Raw genomic sequence first — 20,884 nt, forward strand, 5'->3', positions numbered from 1 at the left:
AATTCTAAAATTATCATAACTAGCAAATTGGAAAGATCCATCGTGATGTCCCAATTGCACATAAAGTTCATAGGTTTGGGAACTGGTAATACGATGCAAATTCTCCAGACCAATGAAAAATTCTCCCTCCTTATTTCCGAACCCATTACGATACTCAGTCCAAGTTCTATTAAAGTCTACGCTGCCATCAAATCTTTTATGAATGACTATCCACCCACCACCTTCTACATCTCCCTCGCAAAGAACAGAAATCGGATAAATCCCGGGAATTTCAACTTTATGAATTCCTGAAGAGAGGCCTTTGCAACTAGTTTTTGGTATTCTCTTCTGACACTTGACTAAATCTTCCGCAGTTTGGTTTAGTTGCCTTTCAAGTAAATGATTCGAATCAGTCAACTGAGTTTCAGATTCTTCTAACTTTTTCTGTAAGGATGAATTGGAATTCTTTTCTTTAATCTGATATTCTTCAAATTCCTTGTTTTTCGACTCGAGGTCTTTAATTGCTTTGTCTAAATCTGATTTTTGTGTAGCTAATTTCTCTTTTAGATTCTCTATTTCTACCTCTTTGTTCAGCTAAGCTTTCTTCCTTATCTTTTGCTGCTTGACGTTGAACATTTTCTAAATTCTCTTTCAATTGTTCTATTGTGCTCTTATATTTGTCTATCTCAGTTTGAGATTTGGCTTTCTCTTCCACCTCTTTCTGCCTGTTAACTGAGTTTGTGATAAAATCGTTAATATTAGCTATCTGTATATTCTGTTGATCAATTTTACTTTGCAAATTCTCAACTGCTTTGTTCAGCTGACAATTTTCACTCTCTGAATGATTCTCCTCGAGTGTTTTTATTTTTTCCTTCAGCTCAATAATATAAGCTAAAGCAAATTTCATGGACTTGTGGCAATGTAAGGCACACAAATCTTTCTCGTCACTGGAGAATCCGCCCTGCTGTATAAAATTTGGTTTGTCAGATCGAAATATACTTTCACTATTCACTTATGCACTCACCCCGTGATCATCTGATATTGAAAGAGTTGTTGAGATTATTTGCCGGAATCCCAAAATAAGTAAGAGGACACATAGAGGAAGACCATTTTGTAGTCTCATTTTCGAAAGTATTCAGAAATTTATTTATTTGCCAAGATGAGTTTATGTTGAGTTTACTTTACACTTGCGACTCAGATAATGTCTCCAACAGCAATGATTTAATTTATTAAATATTTATTGAAAAATATATTTCGGCGTGTGTTGTGATAAGAATATTTCGTTATCTGCATTCTTAACATTCATAACATAATTTTTAAACTCCAGCATATATGTATGTATATTAATGATTCTAATCAAAACCTTTGAACTTACGAAATATTCAAATGTTGCCGAGAGAATCCAGAAGAACCTCTTATATACATATCAGCATAGTAAGAAAATCTGATTTGTTTCTTTCTCATGCATTTATCTGTTCCTGTTTGATATATTTGTTGATGACATAAATCATATAACTCCCATTCTGTTTATACCATACACCCATAGGATGAAATGGTATATTAAAGTCGCCAAAATGTATGTAACAGGCAGAAGGAAGCTTTTCCGACTCCATAAAGTATATATATATATATATATATATATTCTTGATCAGCATCAACAGCCGAGTCGATCTATTCATGTCCGTCCGTCTGTCCGTCCGAATGAACACCTAGATCTCGGAGACTATAAGAGATAGAGCCACCAAATTTGGTATGTAGGCTCGTGTGGTACGCCCCTTTCCGCCCCCGCAATTTAAAAAAAGCGCTTATCTCAAAAACTATTTTAGCTAGAGACACCATATGTGGTATGTAGTATAAATGCGCACATTATGTATGTGTAAAGATTTCGCCACGCCCCTTTTCGTCCCCGTAATTTAAAAAAAAACACGATTATCTCCCGTATTTTTATGCCTTATGCAATCAAATTTGGCACACTTAAATTTGATACTAATATCCACCCAATTTATTCAAAATGGAACTAAAACTAGCCAAGTAATGCATATAATATGTATGCATTTGTTTAATAAATTTGAAATATTTGGTTTTACTGGTATACCTAAGTCGGCGAGACGACATACTTACTTCATTTATACTCGAACAGCTTAACTGAAGGCCAATCAGTTGAAGCGCTATATCTGTGTCAGTTTAATTCCGATTTCCTTCAAATTTTCACAAATTTTTCAAATGTGTTCAAAAAGAAAACTTTTTAAAAATTTGAAATAAAAATTTTTTCAAGTGTTGGGAATACCAAAAAGAAAATCTTGAATCTGGTTCTTCCTTCCATATGGTGCTTTCTTTCGGGTTGATAGGACACAAAAAGTTTTGTCATTTTGGTATTTAACATCAAGGGTTTGAGTAATGTAATTACTTCAAAGGATATTCAAATTTCAATTAGTTTAGTTCATGTGTGAGTATTCACTTATTATATATACATAAAAGACATTTGATTAGCTCGATAAAACCATATTTAATTCATTCGAATCATTTTAATAAGAATATGATTTTGAGTTATAGGAAAAATTACCTTGGGCATTCGTTCTATCCAGAAAGTTGTCCGTCCGAAAGATGTGTTTCAAAATTTCTTACTTTGTTGTTGAAAAATACATTTTTTATTGCATATTTTTGTTAGATTTTCTTTGAAAATCGACGCGGACTTTTCTAATATATATATTTATATATTAGAAAATAGAAATTTATATATATATAAATATTTTCCGTTGAGCCGGCTAATAGAGATAAACAAAAAATATTGCATAAGATTAAAATTAAATTGGTTTAATTTGGTGATCGGTTGATTTAAATTTGTCTTTATAAGATTCTTAGCTGTCCCTTTAAAATTTCCCTACGATTCAAATTTATATTTCGTATTTTCTTTACCAATTCTAAAATCATCATTAATACCAACTGAGAAAGTTCCATTGCGAAATCGCAGTTCAACGTTAAGTTTATAAACTAGGGAATTGGAGTATTATTTTCTCTCCGTTTAACCGAAACCATTACAATACGTAGTCCTCAGTCTTTCTATTAAAGTCTACGCTATCGTCAAATGGCTTAGTTACCTTCCAAATTGAGTTCAAGGGAAGATTACCAAAAACCGGTTCTGAACGAGTCTCCTCAAAATTTCGTGTAGTGGAACTTCACGGGATTAGATCCGTTTGCAACCGATATGTAGAAGATGGTTGATTTATAGTAGGTATTACCTACTAGAGAGCTGCATGAAGGATAGAAAAATCAATTCGAGTTAACAATATTCAAAACCAAATGAATGAATTGAATGTTTTTGAAAGTCGATTTCAAGTGAATGAGTGTCCTGACTTAGAACTCAGTCGCACAACATTCAAACGAAACAAAACAAATTGAATGAGTTTGAAGATAAAACAATGAGTTGCTATGATTCGAATGCCAATTCCGATTTTAGTATTTATTTATATTGAATTTTTTTGAACTATATGTGATTACTATATCAGACTATATTGTAGTCTATTGTCATCGGCTTCTAACCCCCTACAGTGATAAATTTTTTCCCCCAACTAGTGAAGTAATACAAAAAGATAAAAGGATCCTTCGTGTATATGATAGATTAGCGAATAATATTTTTTATAATATATTAGATAGCAATTAGGAAATTCTTTTAGATGCGACTTTCCAAGATTTGACCCAAAATGTTCAATTCAAAACGGCGAACTAAAATTTTTGGTGTATTGACTATTCAAATAGCCCATAGAACACGTTTAAATAAGATAAATTTTCAATGGACTCCATTTCTCTATTATCGAGTTGTGAAAATAATGAGACATTTTGTAATGTTTTTACTAATGATGTAATTGTAATATACTGATTTTCAAATTAAATTCACTTCAACATTTACTTAAGCCTTAATATTTATATTTATATGTATGTATATAGAGAGATGTATATATTTATACATGTGGTTTTTGTTCTTATTGAAGGGGTTTTTCTTGATGGGGATTTATGTATAGTAATATCCATTCTTAGCCGCATTCCATTTATATAATTTTCAATACTTTCACAATTACTCCTCTCCTTTCATTCCCCTCCCCCGCTCCAAACAACAATTTAAAGCTAAGTCTAGAAAAAAATCTTGAGAATTTCTTTTGTTTGCTTTTCAAAAAATTAAAAAAACCATCTTAAAACTAAACCGTTTGACAATTGCAAATTTTGTTAACGTTCCATTTTTGTTTTTTATTATTATTAATAATTTTTAATTGTAACTCTCAAATTTTGCGTTGTTCTGGCTGAGAGAGAATGTGTGTGTGTGTGTGTGTCTGTGTATGTGTGAGAATGTCTATATCCTGAAGATGTTGTCGAAACTATATATATTCTTAGGAAATTTCGTAGGCTTTAACGAAATTTTTAGGCCAAAATTAAAAAAAAAACAAAAATATCGATCGTTAATAAACAGAAAAATCACAAAAAATTAAGATTTCATTTCTAAATTTGTTAAGGGTGTGTGCGTGTGTGTGTGTGTGTGTGTGTGAGTGTCCTGATTTTGGCCATCTGGGTTTTGAATGTTTTGGTGTTTCCTATATATTTTTTAAGTGTATTAGATTATAATCCTACTCCTGCTGCTTGCTGAGTGTGCCTCCGTCTGCTGTTTTCTGGCTGCTTCTTCATCCTCTGTTGTTTCTGTCGTTTTGCCTTTTATTTTTTGGAGCGCCTCTTTGACTTGGTTTCATCTTCCGCACTGTGCGGCTGCTGCTTTATGCGCTGCTGATGATGATGATGATTAGCACGTCGAGCATGGCCGTGACCAGCATAGGGATGTGGATGTATGCTAAATGTAATAGAAATAAATTGTTAACTATTAGTTAGATTTCAATAATTAACACAATTGGAGGAGCAGGTGGAGGAGGGTACAAAACACAAGGTAAAATAGAGACAAAAAAATTGGCCAATTCGAACTTAAATTGTATCAATAATTATGAGATGGGCTAAAGAGACGACAGCGGGTTGCGGTTAAATGATGCTGAGGAGGCTTAAGCTGAACTTTTGTTGGGATTAGTTATGTGTTTTTAGGATTAGCTGACTGGCTGGCTGTGTGTATGTGTGTGTGTGTGTGTGTGTGTGTGTGGTTGGTGGTGGTGACGGTGGCGGTACGTAAGACAACAAATCGCAGTCGCAGTCGTAGTAGCAGCAGCAGTAACAACAACAACAACAACAGCGTTAGGAAAATTTTGATAAGCGTCGAAAGTTCTTTGAATTTGTCGTTTTTTTTTGGTTTTACCAATTTATTTTTCTTTTTTTTTTTTTAGCATTTTACGTAGCGTAGACAAGTCAGACGACAAAGTTAACGATGAATTTGTCTTGATGCACATAATAATTAGTTGAAAAATAATTAACCAAAAAATAAGGTAATGCAATTTTTTAAGGAAAATAATTATTGATATTCATATTGTTATGTGTAATGATGAGAGAGAGAGAAACGTAGATTTTTTTTTTTTTTTTGGTTTTCTGAATTCCTATTTAGCTGGAGACTGTAGGACAAAATGCGGACGCTGCATGCTAATTATTATTATTAAGTGTTCTGATCTTAATTCAGTAAATCATATATTTTTATTAATATATATATATATAGAGAGAGAGAGAGAAATAGAGAGGTGTTTTTGGTTGCGGGCAGCCTTACACGTAGTTGTAGTCTGTTGTTGTTTTAGCTCAGAGTTGGACGCATTTGATGTTGTGTAGTAGTAGTAGTAGTAGTAGTAGATGGTAGGCAGTGGAGGAGGCTGAGCGAGCGTAGAGGAGGATGCGGTGGCATTTGGAGTAGTCGTCGCATATAGGAAACGCCGTGGTTAGTAGTGGATGGCGAGCCGTATGTTGATTCTCTCTAATTACGTTGATTTCTCATATTGTGATGTTATATAATGATTATTATTATTATTATATTTATGTATTTATATATATTTGTTATGTTTATTCTTTCATAAGCGTTTTCATGTCTATTTGCGATAGCAGCGTGAATTATATAAACGCCAATCTCTGCATAAATTGAAATTAATATACATGTATGATAAAGAGGAAAGAGAGAGAGAGAGAGAGGGGGAGAGAGAGAAAGAGAGAGAGAAAGAGCAAGTGTTGTTGTTAATTAGAGTTGTTTTTATGCCATTTAGAGAAATATTGAATAGTTTCGTAGTACTCTCTATGTTCTCAGCAGAATAAAAAACACTTTTTAGCCTGACATAAGCTAAATTCGACGTTCTCTTAGTATATTGATTATAGTAGGATGTGTACTATCAGTTTCATATTAATATATAAAGAACAACCTACGATATAGACAATCTAGACAGTAACGAATAGTTACTCATTTGCCTATTTTCATGCCACAATGTTTGGAAAAAGGCACAAAATGTCAAATCGTTGCACTACGTAAGTTAGTTCTGAATAGAATCTTTACTTAGTAATAAATAACACACAAAATAGCAAACAATCTCTCATGTCCATACTCTATTTAACCGAGCTTAACTTGCATTTTTACTTTCCAAAAATCTATGTTAAATTGTGTGTAGCAAATTTGTTTAAAACGAAATTCATTCAATCGCTTTACTAAAGATATATCAAAGATAGTATGATTTGACTTTATATGATCTTATACAGGGTTTGAAAACTGCGAAAACTGTCAACAGTTTTGATGTGTGCTGTACACATTCTTAATACCCTTTCCTTAAATGTAAAGGGCTTTCATTTTAAATTATAATTCGTTTATTTTTAAATCATTTGTAATCAGTTTTTATGTCAATAGATTTACTTTTGGTTTGTTAAAATGCATAAGCTTTTATATTTTAAAGGGTATTCAAAATACACAGCACAATAAAAAGAAAAGAGTATTAAGAATATGTACTTTTTTGTTTATGCATGTATAGGCTGAAGCAAACTACCAAAATTAAACAGTTCTACTGCAACTTCCGAACCTGGCCGATAGCAACAGTCGGAACAGTTCCTAGTTTTAAAATGTATGATTCGGCTGTTGCTATGACAGCAATTTGTTTCGGTTATTTGCTGTTGCTTTTGCTGTCGGGCTTTGCGCTTTTGGTTTTTTTTCGGAAGCAAAAGCAAAACAAAGTATATTCGTTTCAATATTTGCTAAACAGTCACAGCAATGAATAGCACAAAATTTACGACTTTTACTAATTCGACTACAGCAATTTAAACACTGATTTTATGTATAAGTATGTTTCTTTATACAATTTTGCACCATTTCTTTTCGGAAATATGTTTCAAGAATTTTAAAGCAAAAATTTAAAGAAATTTACAAACGATTTTTGCAAACTATTCTTATTAATATTAGTATAAGATATATGTAGTTGTAAGCTATCAATCTAACTATATTTACAACAATATCTTATACTGATAATGATAATAATAATAACTTAAATAAATTATTCATAATTTCCTCAAAATTCCTAAAAGTTGATCTCCAGAGTACTTTGAAAGATTTTTTTGGAATAGTTTTGAAAACTTGACCCGGATTAAAATCGTTTGCCTTTGCTCATTTCGTTATTATTTTTTAATATCTTGAGAAGAATTTTCGTTAATAAATTTAATGCTGTTATTAAATTAGAAAAGTTTTACTTGGAAGGCGACTAGAAAATTTAATGGTAAACGAATAATTGTAAAATCCGTTTTCGTTTCAAAATTTCATAGGCCGCCCGTTTCTCGTTTTCGAGTCAATTTCACACGTAATCGAGAGCAATTGCTGCTGTTTTCAATTCAAAGTGAAATGTTATTCGTTTTCGAAACTATATTTCAAACACTTTTGTTTCGTCTACTTTATCAGCTTACGGGTGGCCGAATTTTATAATTATTTTTGAGTGCAAATTCTTCCAAAAATAGTTAAGGTTTCATTTGTGAATGGTTTTTAAGCTAATTGGATTCTAGTCCCCTGACAAATAAATTTAATTATGTTTCACATCGAATTTATTTGAGAAAAATATTCGGAATGGGTAACGAGAACATGCCTGATATAAAAACTATTTAAATTTCAATGCAAAGTTAATTCAGCCTTTGGCAATTCCAAATTCGAACTGTATTTGCCAAGATTCCAATTTAAACAATTTTTTTTTTAAACTGGGATAAACCAGTAGGCGAAACGAATTGATTTGATTTATCCGAACCGACTCTATTTCGCAGTTCATCAAAAAATATTGATATTTGTGGCAAAGAATTTAATCAATGACCAGTTTTTATGGCTCATTAAATATTTTTCAAATTTTCTTTTATTGCTGTCAATTCAATAAAAACATCGATGTCAATGTTGATTGATGCCCTTATATTAATTATCGTTGTTGTTTAAATCTCTTCAATGTATGTTCATTGGTTTTCTAAATTTGGGGCGTGAGAAAAAAGGCGCTCACGCTCAAGAAATTAAATTTCAAAATTTTTAATATTTTAACATGAAAATTTGCAGTTACATTCTTGAAACTTGTATCTATCAGAAAACAATTTTTTGACTTAACAAGGTAGAAACGCCTCTTAATAAAGTTTACTTCTTCTCAACAAACGTATACTCTCAAAATAGTATTTGAATTAATGAATTAAGTATTTATCGATAGAATATTAAAAGATGCTTCTCTTCTTTCTTATTGTTAGCCATATCTCTCAAAAACTATGGTAAAAAGTATTTTTCGGCCCTACTATTAATGTTATTATACTATAATAATTAAAGTTCAAAAAGTCTTTTGAATAACATGACTTCATAATAAAATTGTCAATGTTGATTACACAGGTTTTCAAGGTTTTGGACCCAAGCAGGTAAAACACTTCTTTTTAACCCTGACATAATGGCTGGAAACGGGCAACAGATTTGAATTCAACGAGCGAAAACAGAAAGAAAGAGAGCAAGAAACATGTTTGAAATTTGTAAACCTGTGTTATTGACAAAGAACATCAGTAAACATCGCCAAAATATCGATTTTTTTTTTAGATTTTAGTTTGTAGTTTCAACTAATTTACCCAAGACCTTTTTCTGTTACGATTTCTCTCCTTTTTCTCACACCTCTTTCAGTGTTTGGGTTCAATATATCAATATGAAACATATAGTACAACGAAATAAAACGTGAGCTTCAGGACGTTTGAGAATATTTCGATGAATTTTTAAGTAATCCTATTATAGGAAGAATATTGTATTGAACAGACGACAGACGGAGGCAAGTTCATTTGCAGGGACGTTCGTTGAATTCGTAGATGATGTTGGTGTTAGAAAGATGAACCGAGTCTTTGATTAGACTAGATTAAATTGATTTGAAAACGAAAGATTCTAAACATAATGAGTGTGGGCATAATGAGTTGTGGTGGCTATGTCTAACACTTCTCTGTATGTTTATTTTTGGCCACACAAACAAACCTTGGCGGACCGGCAATGCTGTGGCTAGTGCTGGATATTGTGGTCAACGGCGATGAGGGAGGTGTACGTAATGGTCGACGGGGAGTGGCCAAATGTTGCCCATTACGCATATACGAGCGACGCGAATTGCCCAAATAGTTGTTGTTGTTGTTTGTTAGATCGTAGACCGTGCCGGAGGCTGTTGCTGCGTTGGGAGTTGTTCGACGTGGCGATGTTGTTGTTGTCGTTGTTGTTGCTGCTGCTGCTGCTGCGTTGCTGCGATTACAGTCGAAGTCGAAATTTGATTACAACAAAATGATTTGAATGGGGGTTTACTTTTTTTTTTTTTTGCCATGTTGAGAAGAATGGAGTTATGGAATTAATGATTATGAATCTAAAAAGTTAGTACTTTATATATACATATATGAATTTTACAAAAAAAGGAAAGAAAGAAACAAATTTTGAAAAACTAAAATTGGAATTTCTTTTGGCAAGATCTTAGAAAAAATGTTCCGCCTACCTCAAAATATGTTGGTCTAGGCTTTTGTCTTACGTGAATTTTTAAGGTTTTTTTTTTTTGGTATTTATCTTTTTATCTTTTTTTTTTTTTGTTTTAGTGTTGTAATTAACGTAGTTTTAGGAATGTAATTAGCAGAAATATATATATGTAATATATGCAATTCATTGTTCTGATAAAATATATTCTCATTTTTTGTTCTCTTGCATTTTTAGTAATTTTTTTCTCTGTTCATTTCTTTCTTTTTTTAAGGTTTGTTTTCTTTTCTTTTTTTTTTGTTTTTTTTTAGTAATTATATCTGCAAGTAAACACAAATATTTGGTTTTAAATAATTTAGGCAAACAAGTTTAAACAGCAAGAATACGATAGACATAGATATATCCTACAGTCATTACCAACTTGGCTTGGTGGTGGTTAGAACAGCCATGGCAAAACAACACTTCAGCTAAATTACCTGCTATGAGGAGGCAAAGATGGCATTGGACGACGAACTGATGAAACTTCCGGCTGCTGTTCCTGTATAACGCAATCATCATCATCGTCGTCATCGTCCAAGGGTTCAATGGTCAGGGTGGAGGTGCTAGTCGGTCCTGCTGCTGGAGCAGCACGTATGGCTGGCAAAGCTCGGCCGCCATTACGACGTCCTCCAACGGCAACGGCGCCGCTGGTGGCCCGTGTGGTAAATTCACGATCGAACTGTTCGGCCTCTTCCTCATCTAGATTTATGAATTCCTGACGCTCTTCCAATTGGCCCGAGCGCATATCCTGCTCCTTTTCAATGATATGGGCTCGTTCACCGATATGATGGCCAATGGCCATTTTTTTCACACCAGTACGTGAGTCCTGTACGGTTTTTCGTGTCTCCCGGACACCGCCTGGTCCGGTTTTGGAACTTGTACTGGCCTGATAGATCTGTGGACGTCCATCGGATCCCGAGGACATTGTTATCACGGTACTTTGGCAAAACGAGGAGCCATTACCAGCGCCAATGTCTGCAAAATAATGTGTTCAATCAATTAATCCGTTCAATGCCTACTATTACGGACAATTTTACTCACCAGCATTGATCAATCGATTGAAATTGGGCATTACCGGCATGCCAAATAGATTCATGGCTGGCATTGCACCCATTTGGGAGCGTTCCATTAAAGCTCCTGGCTGTGGGAAGCCTGGTGGATCAAATGGAGATCCAATTGCTTGCATTTGGTATGGGTCCGGCATGAATGAATTCATCAGGCGATTCATTGAACGCATTTGCATATTCATTGCATTCATTTGATGATTTATGTGATTGCTGTTAAATAGACCACAAAAGAAAACAAAAGCAGAAATTTATTAATTAAAGTTTGTGTTGGTTTTTCCTTCGTTCATTATTATTACTTAAAGTCCATTTCTTCGTTTACTGGAGGAGAATGTTCTTGCTGTCTGTTTAGTTTTTGTTTCTTAACTGAATTTCGTTTATTTTTTCTATGCATAATAAACTATAGCCGAAAATGAAATTATAGTGTTGGCCAAATTGAAGCTAAATAAACTTGACATACAACGAAAATATAACTTAACACTGAAATTTGAAATGATTTTGGAATTCACTTAGAATGCTAAGAACCAATTCATGACAGTTGACTTAGATTTCAAACAAGAAGAAAATTTCACAACCGATCTTTTTGGTATTAAACTAAGTTCCTATTGATTATTAAACCCAAAATTAATGGCATTTACTTATAGAGCAACTTATTATGGAATCCCCATCACTCTTTTCAAAGCCAGATTAATATACCTAAGAATAAAATAAATAGTGCAATCATATTACTCCTATACATATATAAAAGATACAGTTAACAATAATAATAAATTGGCGTAATAGTTAAAAATTTAATATTGACATTATGGTAAGAAATTAGTTTTAGAAATTCAATAATTTGTTAAAGCTCGAGAAAAGATTTGCCTCCTAGAATCACTGGAAATCCACTTAAAAATTTGAATTTTGTTAAGGCTTTTCACATATATACAATTCTATCATTGCGAAATCCGAGTAAATCATAATTCGAAATTCGGTAGGTAAAAGCAAAATTGTACAAATATATTATGAAATAAATTGAATTAATTACAAGTTCTGACATGGAATTATTTCATTGATTCAATGATCGAATGCATAGAAACCCAAATCAAATGAATAAGCAAAAAAAAAAAACATTATTCAATCTATATTAATTATTGATAATAATAGTTTATATAATGGGTGACTCAATTCGTCGCTCAGTCTAATTTGATTGACATGAGTATTTTTATACCCTTGCAAAAAGGGTATATTCATTTTGGTCAGAAGTGTGCAACGGCATAGAAGGAAGCAACTTCGACCATATATCTTGATTAGCACGACAAGACGAACTCGAGTAACCATTTTCGTCCGTTCACTCGGACCACTATATCATATAGCCCCCCCATTCAAACATCAAAGTCACGAACAGTGACTTCTCTCAATAACTTCGTTATTTTCTGAGCTATTGTCATGAAATTTAATATTAAGTTTATTTCACCTATAAAGGACTGTGCCAAATTTGATCAAGATCGGGCGACTATATCGTATAGCTCTCATAGGAACGATCGGTCGAAAACAGTAACTTTGATCAATAACTTCGTTATTGATCAATTGTAGGTCGTTCTTTCGCAAACATTAGACTTCTCATATAAAGCCTTTTCCACTTTGACTCATATAGATAAGGAAAGATTAACAAAACAAACTTGCAAGGGTATACAAACTTCGTCGCGTTCCTGCCTTCTGGTTTTATTTTGGTTTGTAGCAATAGCTTAAATACTAATGTAGTAACTAAAACTAAAAATGCAAATACACTAAATACTGTACTGGAAAGAATGTCGTGAGAGTGACCCAAAAGAATCATTTAAAAAAAAAAGTCGAGGCCAATATGAAAAAATCGTAAGTCTATAAAGTTTGACATTTCTTGCAAAAAAAATTCAAAGTTCAAAATTCTCACACAATTCGCAGATCTCGTATGAGTCGCTCTTTTGGAGTATTTTTCTCAACAGATAAAAACAGAAGGAAAATTTAAAAAAAAATTATTATTGCTGAATTGCAAAAAAATTTGACTTTCTTTGAAAGTCGGAAGTCGTGTGAGTGATTTAGGAAATGCCCATATACATATGTACATATATATAAATAAGAGATAAGAAACAATTGTTTTAATATTTTCGTACACAACCTTATCGTTTTGGTCAATGTCAAAATGCAAACACATAATTGAATTGAAATAGATTTTGCACTAAGAAAAGAATAAATTCTTATCGCGACAAACGACAAGACAATCCGAAAAAAATATCAAAGAAGCTAACATCGGCTATGCCGAAGTTTATATACACTTGCAGTCCTTGGTAATAATAATTTTACATGTTCAAAATTTGTTTTCTGCAACTCAATTCATCAATATACAAACAAAACAATTTTACTCTCTATTTTACAATTATTTTACAATCACATATGTAAGTTTCATAGCATACTCCGATTTTTATGAAATGAGTAAAACGCATTATGAGTAAATCGCATTCGCACAGACGGACGGACGGACATGGCTATATCAACTCAGCTTCTCATGCTGATCAAGAATATATATACTTTATGGGGTCGGAAACGTCTCCTTCTGTGCGTTACAAACATCTGACCAATTTTATAATAACCTCTGCAAGGGTATAAATATATATTTCAATGAATATTTCAAAATTAAATCATTGAGTCAGAGACATTATCTCAGTCGCAAGTGCAAAGTAAATTAAGCATTAACAAATTCATAATTTTCATTAATTCTGGATTACTCTTTAAAATGGGAAGGAAAAGTGTCCTCCCGCTTGTTGGCCTCTTCCTTGTTCTTGGTTTCCAGCATGTAGTCTCTGAATCTCTTCTCTCAAAGGACAATAACAGGGTAAGTGGCCAAGTGAATAGTACAATATGAAGTTTAATCTAATTGATAAATCTGTTTACATAGGAATGTGAATTATCCAGTGACGATAAAGATTTGTGTGCCTTATATTGCTATAGGTCTATGAAACTCGGTCTAGCTTATATAATTGAGTTGAAAGAAAAAATCAAAATACTCGAAGAGAATCATTTAGATAGTCAGCTGAGCAAAGCAGTTGAGAATTTGCAGAGTAAAATTGATCAACAGAATACACAGATAGCCAATATTAACGATTTTATCACAAACTCAGTTAACAGGCAGAAAGAGGTGGAAGAGAAAGCCAAATCTCAAACTGAGATAGACAAATATAAGAGCACAATAGAACAATTGAAAGAGAATTTAAGAAATGTTCATCGTCAAGCAGCAAAAGATAAGGAAGAAAGCTTAGCTGAACAAAGAATTAAAAATAGAGAAATAGAGAATCTAAAAGAGAAATTAGCTACCCAAAAATCAGATTTAGACAAAGCAATTATGGACCTCGAGTCGAAAAACAAGGAATTTGAAGAATATCAGACTAAGGAAAAGAATTCTAGCAACAAAATTGGGGAATTAAATTCTAAAATTTCATCCTTACAGAAAAAGTTAGAAGAATCTAAGACTCAGTTGACTGATTCGAATCATTTAATTGAAAAACATTCCCTACAACTAAACCAAACTGCAGAAGATTTAGTCGAGTGTCAGAAGAGAATACCAAAAACTGGTTGCAAAGGCCTCTCTTCGGGAATTCATCAAATTGAGATTACCCGGATTGATCCAATTTCTGTTCTTTGCGAGGGAGATATAGAAGGTGGTGGATGGATAGTTATTCATAAACGATTTGATGGCAGAGTAGACTTTAATAGAACTTGGACTGAGTATCGTAATGGGTTCGGAAATAAGCAGGAAGAATTTTTTATTGGTCTTGAGAATTTGCATCGTATTACCAATTCCCAAACCTATGAACTTTATGTGCAATTGGAATATCACAATGGAACTTTCCAATTTGCTAGTTATGATAATTTTAGAATTGGCAACGAAGCTACAAAATATAAGTTGGAGTCGGTAGGAGAGTTTAAAGGAACAGCTATGGATCTTATGAAGCACAATTTAAATGCATCATTTTCCAGTTTTGATCAAGATAATGATCAATGGGATCGTAATTGTGCTCAAAAGCTTGGAGCCTGGTGGCACACTGATAATTGTAGCTGGGTGTAAGTAACCAATTTAATTATACCTACAAGAATGGACAATTGTTAAATATTTTGTTTATCTTAATTAGCCGCCTCAACGGAAAATATTTCAATAAAGAAGTCGATGATGTTTCAAGTATGAGCTGGTGGTGGTGGATTTCTCTCAAATCTGTCCAGATGCTTATCCGACTAAAATAAAGATGGACGTCATTTCAAAATCAAGGAAAATCTGGCAAAACTATGCAATCAAAAAAAAAAAATACATATTTCAGCAACAAAACACATAATTTTCAAACATAACTTCTGGACGGATCCAATCTTAAGTGGATAATTTCCGTTTTCTATTTTGTCTCATTGTTAGATGACATTCGCTGTCTTTTTAAAAAAATGTTTACTGTAGTTTAAATGTAATCATAATCTAATTTTCTTCAATGAAATTACCATAATGATATATAAATAAAAAAAATTGCGCCATCTTTTATCTGAAAATATGTAAGGAATACTGCTCCGTAGTTTTCCTTGATGTGTAGCAAGCGTTTGACCGAGTATGGCACGATGGCATTCTGTATAAAATAAAAAAATGGCTTCCTGCTCCTTACTATCTATTATTAAAGTCTTATCTTGGCAACAGACATTTTTATGTTCGACAACAAGGAGAAATTTCAAATCTCTTTACTATTAATGCAGGAGTTCCCCAAGGAAGTGTTCTAGGCCCTGTACTTTATACATTATTTACATCTGACTTGCCTATCGCATCTAATGTCAACGTGGCTACATACATATGCAGATGATACGGCGATAATCGCATCAAGCAGCAGTCCTAACAGAACAACAGAATACCTACAAAGAGAAATTTGCTTAATAGAAAAATGGTTACACAAATGGAAAATCAAAGTAAACTCGCAAAAGTCTGTACAAGCAACATACTCCTTAAGACGAGGAAATTGCCCAAAAGTTTTACTAAACGATTGTGAAATCCCCCAAAGAGATTCCGTTAAATATCTTGGAATTCATCTTGATCGAAGGTTAACTTGGAAGACACATATCAAGGAAAAACAGAAGTAGCTGAATATTAAAACCAAGTCCCAGCTTAACATCGAAAACAAAGTAAGACTTTACAAAGCAATATTAAAGTCTGTTTGGACTTATGCGCTACAACTTTGGGGAACCGCGAGCCAATCGAACATTGAAATTATGCAACGTTATCAATCGAAAACCCTACGCACAATTGTTAACGCACCTTGGTATGTTTCCAATGCTGAAATTCATAAGGACCTTAATATACCATTTGTAAAGGATGAAATAGCAGAGTTTAGTGTTAGATATATTGACAGACTGCACAATCACCCCAACTCATTAGGGGTCTACTTGATAATATACCAACAAGAAGGCTAAAAAGATTACATATATTAGATCTTCCAAATAGAATTTAACTTTTGTTTTATATATGTACATATACATAAATTTAAATATATAAACCAAATAAAATGAAACCCTTGCACAGAGACTTGTATAAATACTTAAGTAGATATAATTACTCATTACGTACAACTTAGAGTTTATACATATATAATAGTTGACTCAGTGGAGCCGACTATTCCTGTTATGTTTTATGTATCTCCAAATTTACTGATTGTCCAACGACAGATTGTAAATAAAAATATCAAAGAAGCTAACTTCGGCTATGCCGAAGTTTATATACCCTTGCAGTATACTTGGCAATAATATTTTTCCTTTTTGAAATTTCTTTCCCTGCAACTCAATTCATCAATACACAAACAAAATATTATTTCTCTTTTTACCACAAGTTTTTCTTCTTCCATCATTTTCTAAGCAAAGCACGGCACGCATACACATACAGTTCATGTAGCGTTGCGTCTGTGTGTGTATGCGTGTGCTCTGTTGATTTGATGATGGCAGTAGTAGGCAGCAAGCAGCGCTGCCGGCAGCGTTGGAACCGATTTATATTGACTGTAACTTGTGTTCTATTTATCGGATCAGATTCAAATTTTGGGATCTGAGATTTTATATCTATTACTATCATATTGGTAAATTTCATGGGGATACTCCAATTTTTGCAAAAATGTTTCTTCTAGAGCTATATGATATAGTGGTCCGATCCCAAAGATTTTCATACTTTATCTCACCCGGGTAAAAAAAAGCTCCCAAAAAAAATTTCATCCCGATAGCTCTTAAGATGGCTGAGTAAAACGCGTACGCACCGACGGACAGACGGTCAGACGGACATGGCTATATCGACTTAGCTTCTCATGCTGATCAAGAATATATATACTTTATGGGGTCGGAAACGTCTCCTTCTGTGCGTTACAAACATCTGACCAATTTTATAATACCCTCTGCAAGGGTATAAAAATGTTAAAAAAAAATCTAGATATTATAAAATGCGTTCTATTCAATTTCTATTACAGTATACAAATATGTCCTAACCAAGGAGTGAACCAAAAAACCTGGCTTACGATTATTCGATCATGCGGAAGTTTGTATACCCTTTCAAGTTCCTATATTCTGTGACCCCTTGGCAAATGGGCAAAACTTATTGTGTCGAAAGAAAAGAAAGAAAGACCATGACGAGGTGAGTTCATAAAGTTAGTGTGTCTGCCCATCTGTCAGTCTGTCTGAATCAACATGCAATCTCTATATCCCGTTAAAGGTTTAGTGCTGAAATTACAATTTTGAAATTTACTCCTTACTTTTCCGCTTTTAAGTCTAAACAGACGGCAATACAAATAGAATGAAATTATGTTTTTTATCTTATTTTCATTAGAAAATCGAAATAACAAATAACCAAACTAACCAATTCCCAAACCTATGAACTTTATGTGCAATTGGAATATCACAGTGGAACTTTCCTCTTAACAGTTGAGAATGCTGTGAATTAATTTTACTATTTAAATGGATCATTTTCCTCTTTGGATCAAGATAATAAACAAGGTGAAGATAATAGATAATTCAAAAATTTGAATTCGAATAACATAAATCTTAATGATAGATAGAATAAATAAATAAATTAATAGAAAAATATCAAAGAAGTCCTTGGCAATAATATTTTTCTTTCCCTGCAACTCAATTCATTAATACACAAACAAAACATTATTTCTCTTTTTACTACAATTTTTTCTTCTTCCATCATTCCCTAAGCAAATCACACACATACAGTTTATGCAGCGTTGCGTCTATGTGTGTATGCGTGTGCTCTGTTGATTTGCTGATGACGTAGTAGGCATTGCTCGAGCCGATTTACATATATTGACTGAAACTTATGTTCTATTTATCCGATCGGATTGAAATTTTGGGATCTGATGTTTTATATCCAATACTATCATATTGGTAAATTTCATTGGCATACTCCAATTTCTGCAAAAATGTTTTTTCTCGAAATATATGATATAGTAGTCCGATCCTAATGATTTTGATACTTTTTTTTCCCCGGGATCCCTCTTAAGATGGCGGATGATGAGATTTTTTTAAATCTCAGAAAACCCATTTTTAACCACTTGACTTCTTAAAAATTAACAAGTTTTTGTAATTTTTGTGTATTATGTTTGTATTTGTAAAACAAACAATATAGAAAAAAGATTTTTGATATTCTCGAAGACGGAGTAACGACTAAATTAGTACATATTTGCAGAACGGAAGTTTTGAACTAGAATCAGGGAACGTATCCTGATGAAATATTCATAATAGACAATAATAAATAATATAATATACTTCAAAAAGAGAGACCAACATTTTCAATGGCTCCAAATTGGATAGTGGGGCCAAGTTTTAATAGATCTAAAACCTTTTCTTAGGGTACGATCAATTTTAAAAAATTTAAAAATGTTTTTTTTTTTGCCACTTCCAAATTTGCTGACCAAAATTTACGGTACATCATCTCAATGCAATGACCAACCTAACGATTTAAATTATCACATCAAACTGTCATTTCTAACTATCAAAGCAATCACTAACATTATATAAAAATCGCAATTCGTAATTCGCTCTGCAAAGTGCGAACCGCTCCTGCACATTCGAATGTGGTTTGCTTTATCGCTGCACTTTGGTGGTACGTATTTCGTCTACACAATGACACACACACATACTAAAGCAACACATTTCATTTCATTGGAAATAACAGGAATAGGCGTAACGCATCAGGCAGAACAGTTATTAACGCATTTCTGTTGCAACTGTTTTAATTTTTCTTAACTTGGACGAGTTCAATCAAAATTATCGATTAAAATTTGCCTCCACTTTGGTCAAGCATGCTGCACACATACTAGCTCAATGCGTATATGTGTGTGTATACTTGAGTGCAGGTGGACATTTCTTAAAAGTACTTTCAATTTTCTGCCCCATAGTGGCCCTTTCGTATTCTATAATTGATTTGAAATCATTTTTACAACTATGCATGTAAGAGAAAAGTCAAAACAACAAAAACCCCACGAAGCTCTACAAAAAGTACATATACACACAAACACACACAAAAACATGCAGGACTCCAAATTGTTGAACCTCTACTTACTTCATGAAACCCAGATCATCATCGAAATCACCCATCAGTGCACCAAACAGGGACATCTTGTTTTATTTAATTATTGAGCAATTTTATTAATTATTTGCAAAGTTTTTCTTTTAATTGAAATGATTTTTCTCGAGTTTTCACGTCAGTATGTCCAGATAGTGATGGTAACCACATCGATTTTCGTTCATCGCTTTTATCGAGTGGACTATCGATGAATTCCCCTTTTTTTTTTTAGCTACTTTTTGCTCGGTGCCGCCAATCTAAGAACTGAGTCGAAAGTCCTAAGGCTGAGTAAAAAGTGCTAAGGTCTGAGCCGGAAGTGCTAAGGTCAGACATTTTGGATGGGCGGCAACATTTAAAAAATAATAAAATCATAATGAATAAAATGTAGTCTTTGTTGCCCAGGCAGTGCAATTGAAGTAAAATTTTAGAACATTGAAATTATTTTTCGTTTTAATATTGCACTAAGCAATGAAAGATATGAGTTTTCTTTTTTAATGCAAGAATAAAATTCTTAGATATATTGGAATTACAAAAAGTGCAGACGACGTTCAAACATTTGTATAAAGTAATGCAATTTATTGTAAGAGCTATGCAATATTGGGGAACAAAACATTACCCAATATTAAATTTCACATAAAAATTGACAACACTCAACTCGTCCACGGCTACAAAGCATTTCGCACCACAACTAAAATAAAATATCTCAATATATATATGTATATATTTTCTATGTGTAGATCCTGGGATTCTAGTCGCGCCTTAAGAAATCCTTATGGGGCTATATTTGACATTTGTTGGAGCCTGTTTATTTGGGACAGTTTATCTTCAATGGAAAACTTGTGATCCTTATCGATGTAGACTACAAACCGTCGTAGGGGAATATTCAAGTGTGGGAAATTCAATTTTATTTAAAATATTGTGTTGGTATGGATGTAATGGGATGTGCTTTTTCTTTTAATTAAATCATTCCTTAGTTCCAAACGCAGAAATTCTCTAAAACTCATAATCGCCAAAGTTGGGCATATTAAAACTTCATGCCAGCAGCATATAAACATCATCTATTTGAAACATAAACATTTTACAGGGAAATATCATTAAATTACTAAATACTCAAATATATTTTGCGGTGACAACTTAATACCAACTTTTCGTAAGTTAATTTTAATATTATTAATTTTTTAAAACATAGTGTCCTAGATCTTTTCGCATATTAATTGTGCGAATCCCACCACCCATAAATTAAATTAAACTCAAATAAAAATATTTTAAAATAATAAACATAATACTCCAAAAAATAATAAAAGTATTATTAATTTAATATATTTATTTTATTTCATTAATATCTGA

The 20,884-nt window shown here is 32.9% G+C and overlaps 1 protein-coding gene across 4 annotated transcripts; it reads right to left on the minus strand.

The window, feature by feature from the left end:
• Window positions 1-3,822: 3,822 nt before the first annotated feature.
• On the minus strand, window positions 3,823-19,710 carry LOC6643354 (myeloid leukemia factor). 4 transcript variants are annotated; one of them, XR_006953875.1, is made up of 6 exons: window positions 11,253-11,421; window positions 10,931-11,166; window positions 10,327-10,864; window positions 9,377-9,631; window positions 5,663-6,015; window positions 4,679-4,813 (listed from the first exon to the last, which is right to left on the minus strand). XR_006953875.1 is itself a non-coding variant. In XM_002066121.4 (5 exons), exons 1-5 carry the CDS (start codon window positions 19,588-19,590, stop codon window positions 4,681-4,683), a joined length of 1,218 nt encoding a protein of 405 aa, XP_002066157.1. In that variant the 5' UTR covers window positions 19,591-19,710; the 3' UTR covers window positions 3,823-4,680. The 4 variants fall into 4 exon arrangements, 3 of the variants coding, with proteins under 3 accessions (XP_002066157.1, XP_023032032.2, XP_023032034.2); XM_002066121.4 differs by lacking the exons at window positions 5,663-6,015; window positions 11,253-11,421 and adding an exon at window positions 19,535-19,710 and having other exon boundaries at window positions 3,823-4,813; XM_023176264.2 differs by lacking the exon at window positions 5,663-6,015 and having other exon boundaries at window positions 3,823-4,813; window positions 11,253-11,420.
• Window positions 19,711-20,884: the final 1,174 nt, after the last annotated feature.

The sequence above is a fragment of the Drosophila willistoni genome (assembly GCF_018902025.1).
Source record: "Drosophila willistoni isolate 14030-0811.24 chromosome 2L unlocalized genomic scaffold, UCI_dwil_1.1 Seg168, whole genome shotgun sequence".
Lineage (NCBI taxonomy): Eukaryota > Metazoa > Arthropoda > Insecta > Diptera > Drosophilidae > Drosophila > Drosophila willistoni.